At 52.1% G+C, this 12171-nt stretch overlaps 1 protein-coding gene across 1 annotated transcript in view; it reads left to right on the top strand.

Moving 5' to 3' along the window:
• PIEZO1 (piezo type mechanosensitive ion channel component 1 (Er blood group)) overlaps positions 1-12171 on the top strand; it is a 362810-nt gene that overhangs the window by 27944 nt on the left and 322695 nt on the right. The window contains 8 exon segments of the mRNA XM_063313055.1: positions 2307-2429; positions 4056-4098; positions 4334-4478; positions 7984-8155; positions 9370-9583; positions 10765-10936; positions 11567-11650; positions 12038-12122. Of these exon segments, the coding sequence (XP_063169125.1) occupies positions 2307-2429; positions 4056-4098; positions 4334-4478; positions 7984-8155; positions 9370-9583; positions 10765-10936; positions 11567-11650; positions 12038-12122 (1038 nt within the window).

Genomic DNA, 12171 nt, shown 5'->3' with positions numbered 1-12171 from the left:
ATGTGAAAAATGCTTCCACTTTGAGACTGTCTGGGCTGGGCAGAGCAGGCTATGAGTGTCTGGAGTCAGGTTGCAGGATGGATTTTGTAATCCTTGGTTGGGCTGGACCCTGTACTTTGAGTCTGTTGGGTCAAGGGCTAAGCCCGATGTGGAGCTCTGGATGATGGCATCAAGATAAAGAGGGCCTCTTGCATGTCCGGGCTGGGGCAGGATTCCCCAGGAGACTGCCCTGTGGACCCCGTGATCCCCACCTGAAGGTCTGGCACCGTCAGCTGAGATGGGCGGGTGGCTTGGCAGGGCCTCTTTCTACATGGACTAGTCCCAGCATCCCCAACCAGGTGCTTCGCCATCCAGAGCCTTGAGGATTGCAACCTCTGAAATTCCTATGGGAATCCTGCAAGCCCCATCTCGGTTGGACTGAAGACTATCAATTTGCGGGGAAGGCTGATGAATTTCCTGGCTGGGAAGGGAAGGGACCCAGAAAACAGAAAGGCATCCTCTGCCCAGGTGCAGAGAAGCCTTCATTTATCAGCCCCCTTCTCCTTCCTGTGCCACGCCCCCCCCCACCCCAGAACTGGGCCCTTGCTCACTCCAGCATCTGCAAGCCAGGTCAGAGCTGGGAACTCCGATAATGGCTCGGCCCGCTTAAATATTCCATGACTTCTTGTGCCATGTCAGTCTCTGTCCCAACAACACGAAACTTGGGGTTAAAAAAAAAATGTGAGGAGCTTTGAAAGGGCTGCTCCATGCCTCTCTTCCAAAGATCCCCTCTGGGGGGAGTCTTTTTTTCCTTTTTACAGGCTGGGGAGGAAGAGGTGAGCTCTCCTTTTCCCCTCCCCTCCCCTCCCTCACCTGCAGGCAGTGTCCTAAATTTATGAGTGGGCTGCGAGGAGGACCAGGGCCTGAGCCACGCCTGCTGGAAGCACCGAGCGGGTGGAATTTCCCACTCGTGGGCTGCAAGGTGAGCAGCCAGAGCAGGACAGGAGACCAACCAGCCAAGGTTCTCCATAAGGGGCATCCATGCCAAAGCGAGGAGGCCCCAGGGGGCTAGATCCTGCAGGGGTCCCCCTGGCCCTGTGTATGCCAGGCCTCTGCCATGGGGTGCCAGTCTTCCCCCTTGCCGCTTCCTAGAGTGTCTCTGCGCTCCTAGTTAACTGTAAGGGCGCTCTTTGTTGAATTCAACTTGATGGGGCCCATGGTGGGGCCCATGGAAGCTTCAAGGAGAAGGACCTCATTGTGTTGGTCATCTTGCAGCATCCTGAAAGCCAAAGATGCTTCATGGCATCCACTTACACAGATTAGTGCCCACTTGGTCAGATGGCATCATGATATCTTCAGTAGGTAGGTCGTTGCGTGTACACACCCACACACTCCCCTTGGGGATTTGTCCCTACAGTCAGCATGGTTAGGAGGTTCAGCTGTTGCTAACTACAATCCCAGAGTTCTCACCAGCCCTTGACTGAAGTAGCTGCAGTTCTTCAAGTCTCAACAAAGGAGAAGGGCTTGGGGTCCAGGGTATTTACTTATTTACTTATTTATTTAGATTTCAAATTTCGTTGCCGCCCGTCTCACTTGAGAGTGACTCTGGGCGGTTTACAGTAAAACTAAAATGAATACAGGTTAAAATACAATAAAAACAATATTCTTAAATAACAATATAAATATAAATATAAAATCAAGATGGGGATGTTAAAAAGTTCTTAATTAAATTCATGTAATTCACGGGGGCGTCTTCAAGGCACTAACCCCCCCCCCAGGATTGATTACCCCCCCGTCCCACCCCACGCGAGACGGCAGAGCCAGGTCTTCACCCCTTTCTGGAGGGCCGGGAGAAGGGGGGGCCTGCCTCACCTCTGGCAGGATGGTGTTCCACGTGGCGGGGACCACGGCAGAGAAAGCCCTCTGTTGATGGACTCCAGCTCTTGTGAGCATGGCCAAGAGTCAGGGACGATGGAACACGTAGTTCATCAACAACTAGAGGTACTTTGGAGCTTTCCACGCATTGCTGCTTTGTGGGCGTGAGCCGTTTGGAGTAATGTTTTGGCAAGGGGCTGAGAAGTTGGCTGTCCCAGCTGTGGTGAAAGTGGTTGCATTTTTGTCAGGCTGGTCCAGTTCAGAACTTGTCTCTGTGGTGAGCACGCTGGGGGATCTTAACCAAGCCACTTTTACCCCCTCTTAACCTCAGCTACATCTGCAGTAGGGGGATCACTGTCCACTGTGTCCAGCCCTTTATAAGACTACCATGCAGTATCAAGGGATGAGTGGCTTGACGGTGCCACACAATGGCTCCATTTTCCATCCTGCAGGTCACACTGGACGACTCCTCCGCGCTGTCTTGGGAACCAGCATTGTTTTCCTTCTTGCTCATTTGATCTTCCAAATATGCCTTTACACTGTGCCCAGCTTGGACCAGCTCCTGGGGAGCAACTGTGAGTACCCTGTCCCTTCCTGTTTTTCAGACTCTTGTTTTAGAGAGAGATGAGGAGCAGGACAAAATAATGGGGAAAATGTGGAATAATGCAATGGGGTGCAGTGCTTGACAGGATATCAAGCAGTGAATGGAGGGCCAGGAGGGGGAGGCTTAATCCTCCCCACTTACTGATCTCCTTCCATACCAAAATTCATTTAAAACCCCAATCATTAATTCTTTCCCTCCACCTAGTCTGTTCTCCAGCTGCTCGCCAAAAGATGAGGGTGTTTTGCCCTCGTGCAGCTGTCAAGCTTGTGTTTAATCCTGTCAAAGGGAATGGCCGACCCCTACCAGGCTTCAGATTGGTGTTGACCTTTGGGTATATAAATATTTACAAGCAGCTCTGCAGCAGAGGCTTGAGAAACTGGACTGTGAGCACAGGCACTGCTCTGGTGGAAGGTCTGGGATCTGGTCTTGCTTGTTCCTGGAGATCTCTCCTTGCCTTGGGATCTGCTGGGCGGGAGCTTCCTTTCTCACTTCACACCCTAGAATCAGAGAAATGCCACTGTTGTTTCCTCCTGATCTTCCTCATGCAGACCGCCTGTCTGAAGTTTGCTTGGCATTTCTACTCTTCAGGAAATGGGGCTTCCTTTGTCCCAGCTAAAAGTTGTGAATTAAACATGTTGTTTTTTTTAAGATTCAAAATATTCCTGAAACATAATGTTGGTTTCTTGGTGATGAGAAATGTCATGATCTTCCCCACTGTTTTGCCTGCAACCCTCCATACCTGGAACAGATTCTTTCACCCATATCTGCAGGGGATCTATATAACCTGTCCCCCACCCCCCAACCAGTGGAGCTTAACCCGTAGCTCCACATTACCATGTCTGGAAGTGAGTTGGTTGTTTACTTGCTCTGAGTCCTTTCGCCCCCGCACAAATGTAGCAGAAGCTACAGGTCTAGCAACCACCGGTGGGCCCTGTTCCTACGGGGGGCGGGGGGCAATTCAGTTTCATTTTACTGAAGACCTTCCTAAGTTGCTCCACCTTGTTTCAGTCGATGCAGAATTCCATCAGCCAGAGCCAGAGGTCCTTGGGGTGGGAGAAATAGACAATGGTGACTCCCGAGTTCAGCCTGTGGTCCTCAGCCAGACACTCTGTGGAAAGAGCTGCATCTGGCATAGTCACAGAGCAGAGTTTTAGGATAAAGAGCCTAAGTGAAAAGATCATAAGAAAGAGAGATCTACTGTAAACTGATTAAAAGTGGGGAAAAAAACAGGCCTACCAATAGATTTGGAAATACAGTCTGCCCCTCTGATTTCAAAAGGAACATCTGAGATGGCTTTCAGCCCATTAGGGACTCCATGGACTTGCTGGTAACTGCTCTGCTGTTATTCAGAAATCCTCTACTCTGAGCTCTGTAAGAAAGAGACGTGGAAAGTTTTGGATCCCCAGAGAAAGGATCTTTTCTCTTCAAGGGAAGCAGCCCAGAGGCTGGATCTGGTTCGTCTTGCCTAAGGGTGACAGAAACTGGGTCCTCAATGCCTCAATTCATTTGTTGCCAGTTGAATGGCCTTGCTCAGAATTCCGCTCGAGGTCAGAGCCGGTGGCTGATTCCATTTTATTTTTTTCCCTTGACTTCCCAGGCAGCACGTGGGAAACACTCTCTCAGCACATCGGGGTCACAAGGTAAGAGCAGAGGGAAAAGAGGGGGGGCTGCTTTTTCAAAGGCGGCCACAGCATTTTCAGGGAGGGGGATTCTGGAGTTCCACGTTATGCTCACACTTTCGATCATCTCCCCTTGGGCAGCTGGGAACAGACCTTGCCCTCAGCTTCATCCTTGGCTTGCTTTGGTGCTGTCAGGCATAGGCCTACAGATGACGCGGTTTGAAGACGCCATGCCCTCTCTCTCTCCCCACTCCAGGCTGGACCTAAACGACATCCCCAATTCGATGCGCTTGGTAGCCCCCGACGTGGGGATCCTGCTGGTCTCGGCCATCTGCCTTGGCGTCTGCAGCCGTTTGCAGCCAGCAAGAGGCACCATCCCCTGGAGCAAGGCGTCTGAACAGGTGAGCTTGGCGCGGGGAGAGGTCAGAGCCGGGATCCGCTGGCCCTCTACTCTCCGGGCTTTCCTCTCTGTTGGCTGAAGCAGCTTTCCCCAGCCCAGGCTCGTCCCAACCTGTTGGACTGCAACTCTCATCATCCCCAGCCACCTTGACATATTGGCTGGGAGCAGGGGCAGAGCCATCATCCAAGCTATCCAGGTGAGCCCCAGCTGGGGAAAATGCATCCTTGGTTTTTGATGGCTTCTCGCTGCACCTGCCCATCTTCAGCTCTGCCTGAGTGGAACTGAGCCACGTCTTAGAATCCATGCTTAAAATCTCCACCTTTTTCCCCTCTTCCCCCAAATCCTCTCCACTGCCTGTAAAGCAGCTTGCAATAAAACAGGATCGACGGTGTAAAGAACAGCGTCAAGGAGCAACGCAGCTCGAAACCATTAGGAAGAACACACAGCTACAAACCATTAGGAGCAAGTCCTGCCACCCAGAATCTGATTTTTCTAAAATGCAGAAATACGTGGTGCAGAAACTGGGAATGTCTGCCTGCGGGGCCTGTGACGGCAGAGCCTTGGTTCTTCCTGCCCCCCCACCCCCACCCCCAGCCTCTTTCAGGTTTCTGGCTGATCCTGGCTGTTGCACAAAGGATAGCGTTGAACACCTTGTCTGCAGCTGTCCATTGGGAAAGTTGCTGAATACTTCATTGGGCAGGAGGGCAGTACCAGTTGCTCACCCCACTTCTATGCCTGCAGAGTCTTTTTGGAATTGCCATGTGGCTGAAGGCGCCTTGTGCCACCTCCTCGCACCCCAAATTCCCTTTCCTCCCCATCTCCCACAGTTACAGAGCCCTGGAGGGGAGAGAGATCCCCATTTTGGTGCTTAAGCCGTGGCTCAGCAGCCTCCCCAACAGCTTTCCCAGGTCTGTCCAACGGGGTGAGTGACTTTGACCATTCCCAGATTGTCATGGAGATGCCCAACAAACACCAGGGCTTGACAAAGACCACGTTGTGCAGGGCTGGGCAAGACCACGGAAGAGCAACTGGTTAGCTGAGTGTAGGAGCTTCCTGTCTGCTGGCACCGATTCCCACATGGCACACGTTGGGAGCTGCAGGAATATTCCCACTCTGCTTCAGGAAGCCTACGGGTGAATGTGGAGAAGTACAATGAATGGGGCAGCTGGAGAAGTCACAGACTTTGGTCTGGTTTCAGGGGAGGGGAGGGAGCAGGAGAGGGGCTCCCAAACCTGTGCAGGATCCGGGACAATTTTAGGAGGGGTGCCAGGAGGTGGGCTTGGAAGCAATGCTGTCATTCGATGGGGAGAGGCTGGAAACCAGACGCCATTGTCCCAAGGGTCCTGCCAAGACTGCAGGGTAGATCATACTTACTATGACCAGCAAGGGTTGGTCCACCCACCAATGTGCACATGCACCAGAGCTGTCCGTGAATGGCCACTGGTGCTGCCCAGCGCAGCCAACCAGGATGTTGTCTCCTCTTCTATCTTTGTGTCTTGCTGTGAGGGCACAAGATAATTCACTCCCTCCCGGGCGTCAGTTCTTGCTAATGCTTGGTGTGACAGGAGCCAGAAAGGCTGCGCGCAAATCAACCAAGGGTGACAATCCTCCCGGGATACCCCGACATGGACTGGCCTTGCCAGCCCCCAATTTCATCCTCCATGTTTTGCCTGGAAGGGGAGCCTGCTGGCTTGCAATGCAAAGCGCCTCCAGGGTTTGGGACCTGGGACAGAACCAGCAGAAGCAAGGCCAGCTTTGGAGCCCAAAGTTGATAGGAAAGTCAGCTTGGAAGAAAACCTAAGGGCTGATTTTCTGAAGTAAGGGCAGTAGTTCTGAGAGGAATACATCTCTGAGCATCAGCAGAGTGCATTCCCACCAAGATTCTGCCCATGCATGGAAGGGAAATGCCTTCATCCCAGCCTTTTGTCTGCAGGATTCCTTCCCTCCGCCCACCTCTCTCCTCAATCTTCTCCCTTGCTGGCAGGGAGTGCCCAGTCCATAGTGCTCATTCCTCCAGAAAGAGTGGAGTTCTCTGCTTTGGACATGTTTGGCACAGTGGGCTGGCCTCAGAGCTGGGGGTTGAGGGGGCAGAGCCACATAGCTTTGCTGGGCAACCCCCCCCCCCTGGAAAAATCACACTGGAGTTGGGAACACGAGCCAGGCAGCCAAGCAAAACAAGCTGGTCTTTGCGGGATGAACTTTCCAAAGAACCTGTGAGAGATAAACAAGGCCAGGTGCTGGTCAGGGGGAGGGAAGGGGGCCCTTGTCCATCAGAGAGCACCAGTTGGGCCTCTCTCTCTCTCTCTGTCCCCCCTCCCTCTTGGACTGTCAAACCATCTGGATTGGCCCGCAGCTTAAACTGGCAATGCCTTGATCTATAAACCACAGATACCAGGAGGGGGCCTGGTGCCTTCAGTGCCAGCGGCTTTGATTTTTTACAGTGGCTTTATTCCTTTTTTTTTAAATCATGCCCCCACTAATGAAACTTTAAAACCTTTTTAAAAAACAAAGGGTGCCTGTAATTAACGGGAGAGGAGGGTACTTCCTTTCTGTGGCTCGGAGTGCAAAGCTTGCACCCAGATGTAGACCCTTCCCCTTTAGATTCAGTATTTGATTATTTTATTTTATTCCACTTGGAGCCCCCCCCAACGCCGACCCACTCAGTAGGTCTTATTCTGAGCAGATGCGCGTCGGCTTGTGCTGTTAGCTGCTGAATCTCGCCCTCCTTAAGCCGAGGGGTCGTTGGGCAGTTGAACCACAGAAAATGGGCATCAGGAAGGGCATCCCAGGCCTTTCTGCATTCCCTAGCAGCCACCAGAGAGGGTGTCACAGTTCCCTGGGGAAGGCCGAATATCCGTTTGCTGTCATGCGAACATCAGAAATCCCTGTGGGCACAGCTGGCTGGGAAATTCTGGGAGTTGAAGTCCACTTATCTTAAAGTGGCCAAAGTTGAGAAACACCGGTCTAGGGAGAGAAGCAGCTATTACATGCAAAGTCTTCAATCATACGAGAGGTATTCAAAGGGGGTTGGATCCCTCGGCGTCAGCGTTTAGGATATGTGTGTTTGTGTGTGCATGTTTTAATATTTTGAAAAGCAAGGAGTTCTCAGCTCCCACGTTTCAGTTTGGAAGAAAGTCACTCAGCGCTTGGCAAAATCATGGAGCCAGCAGGACATCAGCTACTCCTCATTTTCAGAACCCAAGAAGTATTATCCCAAAAAAAAAAAGCAGATTTACTTACTTTGCACAGGCTTTTATTGCCGTTTCTTTTCCTTTTTAAGAACTTAGTTAGAGCTTTGGCCCTTCCTCCACAATGCATTGGATTTCTCAGAGACTCGATCAGCCTTTCCAGAACTCTGCCAGGCTACCTTGAGCTGCTCCCGGGACGTGGCAAACTGGTTTCTTCCCCCGTTGAGAGCTTGAGGGTCCTGGGGGTCTCTCGCGAAAGGGCGTCTGGGTGTCTTGTAGGCAGTGGGTGACCCCTTGTGGCTTTTCCCTTTTCTTCAGGAAGAAGCGGCCATAGATGAGGGCCAGTCAAAGCCCCAAGGAGGAGCTGATGTTCTGGCCCCGGACTCTCTGAGGCAGCGGGCGCAGTTGGCCGCTCGGCTCCGGGTAACGGCTCACGGGTTCTTGATGGTGGTTGGAAAAATCTTGGCTCTTGTGCTACTTGCACTGGCAGGTAGGTGTCAAGGAATTAGTGGAAAGGGGATTCCTCTGTTATGCATTTCCAAAGAAGCTCCCTACTTGGAACCTTTTAGGGCTTCCTGGTTAGAGCTAGAAGTGGAGTGAGAACAGAAGTTCTGCCCAATACGTTACCTACAAGAATATTGACCGGCAATACCTTTTCCCATATGGAAGGACTCAGCCCAGCTCTCTTACCTTGTTAATTAGAAGCTTCCCGTTTACAACTTACTTTTTTTTTTATCGAGCCCTGGCAACGAAGGAGGAGCTCATTGCTAACCCTTCCCATCCCAGTTCAATAGGAAACAAACAGGAAACATCTAATTAACTGGGGTTAAAAGTAAATTAGCTTTTAACTGAAAGTTAATTAACTTTTAATTAACTAGAACTAAGGGAGACCTGAGCTCTCCGGTTGTAGAGAGAAGACCAGTGCTGTATCAGAAAGGACAATTCTACTTCTGGGATGCTCCAGAAGCACCTACTGCTGCTGCTTCCAACTTGATGCCCGGTGATCTCTCATCCATCTGGCTGGGAATGATGGAGCTGTTCTCCAGGCCAGCTGCAAGGTCTCAGGCTGGGGGTGGGGGGGTCTCTGGGGATGTGGAACTGGAGCCTGTGACCATGGAAATGTGCTATGGCCTCATGAACGTTCAGGCCCTGGAAAGGATTGCTCATCAGGACTGCAGGAACAAAGGGAGCTGGCAGCTCCCAAGCTTTGCTTTTGGCCCATCTGGAACGTGGAGCTGAATCACTGTTCTGGCAGCTCTGACGTTGGTCCTTAAAAGAGTTTCCCAGACTCCTCCTGACATGAGTTTGGAGTTCAACTAGGGGTTGACTCTGTTTTTGTGGCTCCAAATTCCTCTTGTGAATATAAGGTTTGGATTGGCCGTAGGAGAGAAGCAGGGAGAGAGTGACGTGCCTGTGCCAGTCTGTCAGAGCTGGTGGAGCTCTGAAGGCCTCAGCCACCCAAAACCTTAGAGAACTACGAAGAAGATAATGGCAGCTGGATCAGGATGATATATTTACTCTTCAACCCTTCAACTCAACGGTTCAACCCTGAGCTGAATCTATTCTGTTCTGTTGATGTTTGCTCTTATTTCTTGCCTTAAAATGAAAGGTTCCAATCTTCATGACCTCTTCCATGGCAGAGGCCCGTTATGCCAAGGAGCCTCTAAACACCAGTAACCCTGATTCTTCTTCTCCACATCCCAGGGATCACCTTGCCCTCCGCCTTCTCCAGTGTCTACTACCTGCTGTTTGTGGGCCTCAGCACCTGGTGGGCCTGCCATTTCTCCATTAGCCACCTGGCCTTCAACACTTTGTGCGTCATGGTTGACGTCTTTGCCGGGGGCCACCTCATTTGCCTGTATGGCTACCAGACCCCCTTCATGCAGAAAGTCTTTCCACCCACTGGCCTCTGGGCACGGTAAGTGGGGGTGTCCTTTTCTTTGCTCTGGAAAGGCGCAGCATCTGGTGGCCTGCCTTGTGCAGGTACAGTAGGTGCTGGAGGTAGGGGCACCACCCCCAGGATTCTGTGCCTGGAAGATTTCCTTGCTGGTGGGGTGGGACTGCAGATCAGCAAGAGTCACCCTGTGTGGTCCACACTGTAATTCTTCAGACATCCCTCTTAAAATGGGGGGGAATCTCCTCTTTATTGCCCCAGATGGTGATCTTCTGGGCCTGCAGGGTGGCAAGTGGGGGATCTAAAGAGGTTCAGTTTTTCCCCACAAGCTAGAAGGTCCTCCCATGGCCATATGCCAGGCAAAAGCTGGAGGGTGTTGGGATGTCCATCTGTTGTGAAGTTCCCTCATGATCCTGGTCCCACCTCTGACAGCAAGAAAGCAGCTGAGGTTGTCAGGACCAATCCAGCCTGCCCAGTTTGGTTTCTCCCACCAGTCCCTATGACACCTGAGTGGCCAAGATAACCTCGCTCAGTCAGTTTCACTTCCCTGGCTTCTGGGGGTGGGCAGTGTCCTGCTGCTGACACTCCCTGGTCCCGTGGGCAGCCTGACTCCAGGCACCTCCTAGGTAAATAGACATGCAGCTCCTTTCTCTTTGGAAAACAGCACAGGATCACAGCCAAGATCCACCCTGAACCTCCTGGCCTTTCAGATGAACAGCTGCAGGTGTTTGCTACCCTTTTGGTTAACTTTCCAAGTTTCCCATGAGAAAGTCCTTTCAGAGTGGGAGGGAGCTTCCCTTCCTGTCCTCTTCCATCTTAATGATGGCTTCTGAGAATCAAACACCGTACCAGATCAGGACAGCTACGAACTTGGGGGGAGTTTATTACCGCCCACCTCCCACTTTTGGGAGGAGATGGGCAGTAATAGAGATGCGAATAATAAATAAATAAATAAGCAAGCTTCTGTATGCCAGAGCTGGTCTTGAGGAACACAGAGCGCTTGGCTTGCAAAGGATAACTGGTTATTGTGAGGCTCTGAGCATGTTCAGTGACCCACTCCTTGCTTTCTTTGCATGCTGAAGCCCCCAAGGTTTGGGCTCATGGCCTCCCCCTTGAAGAAGTAGCTGGAGAGCAACTAGATGCCTTTTCAGTCATTTTATGGGCAATCGGGGTCTGAACGCTGCTTTTCTCTACCTCCCCCGTAGGTTATTTGGCTTGAAGGCCATCATCCTCCCCGCAGACTGCAGCCAGCCCAACTTGCTGCTGCTCGACGTCAGCCTCCCCTGGCCTGTGTATGTGAATCCGGGCATCCTCTTGCTGCTCTATTACGTTTTGGCTACCTTGGTGAAGCTCCGAAGGTTGCACTCCTGTGAGCAGGTAAGCAGCTCTTTTAAGGATGGCCTGGGCGGCTTTCGGTACCTCGGATAACTTGGGTTTCTGCAGACACGAGGAGCTGCCTCGCAGAGGGCAATGCAGTGCAGAAGCGAGAGGTTCTCAGATGGGGCTTAATCGTGGGAGGGGAGGGACAGGGTCGGAGCAATGATATGGGTGGAGCTGAAAGCCCGAGAACTTCGTATTAGTACCATGGAAGAGAATACATGCCTGCAAGCAAACAACTAAGCTCAGAGAGCGCCAAGGACTCCACTTCGTATTAGTGCTTAGCATCCCTAGGGTTGAGGTGGGTGGGTGGGTGGATTGATTGATAATATTAGTCCTCCCAGCTAAAATGCAGGGTGATACTGTGGTCCTGCCTTGCAAGGTTCAAAGCATTCAAGCGTTGGGAGATTCTTGAGTCCAACTCCCTGCTTAGTGCAGGAACCCCGGTGACCACATGGGTCAATCCCAGCAGGACCTTCCGATCCAGACCTCGTTATTTAGGTCATGGTGCTCCATCAGGTCAGATGTCTGGCAGGAGTGTCAGGGCACAAGGGGCATCAGCGCACCGGAAGTCATAGGACCTGTGGTGCGCCTCCTCTCATTCTTCCCTTGTAAACCATTAAAAAACAGAGAGATTCCGAGTCTTCAACCTCAGAGGTTCTGGAGCTGGAAAACCGGTCGAAGCGCAAAGACCACCTGCCTGAAGACGCCAAGGTGAGGGGAGGGTGTGATTCTTGCTCCAGCGGTCAGGAGGGACGAGGGCTGAGGCTGTGGGGGTCGATCCAGTTCAGAACCAACAAGGAAGCAGCTGGGTTGAAGAGCAGGCTGGGTCCATATGTGCAGCGGAAGGTGGTGGAGAGGACTGTACCACCTCAGGCTGAAGACCTGGGTCACCATATAGCACCCTTCGATGGGCGACCGCCCAGGGCCTGAGGATGGGCTGCTTCCAGGGGAGCAGCGCCTGTGGACCGTGTCTCCTGAGGCTTCCAGGCCTAGAACCACTTGGGGGAACGTATCCAAGTTGGGCTGCTTTGGGGCGTTCCTTTGCCCCGTGATTTTTCTCTCTCAATCCTGCTAATCCACTTCGTAAAATGCTTACAGCCGATGCTGATCCAGGAGACCGAGGCTTCTGGGGCAGACCCTGAGGACCACACTGTGCATGAGCTTGAGGGGACCAATCACTCAGGTGAAGCATTGTGTCAACACGACAAGGAGGCTGCAGCAGGACCATCATT

The sequence above is a fragment of the Candoia aspera genome, chromosome 11, assembly GCF_035149785.1.
Source record: "Candoia aspera isolate rCanAsp1 chromosome 11, rCanAsp1.hap2, whole genome shotgun sequence".
NCBI classification, from domain to species: domain Eukaryota; kingdom Metazoa; phylum Chordata; class Lepidosauria; order Squamata; family Boidae; genus Candoia; species Candoia aspera.
This window is presented reverse-complemented; position numbering and strand designations above follow the sequence as displayed.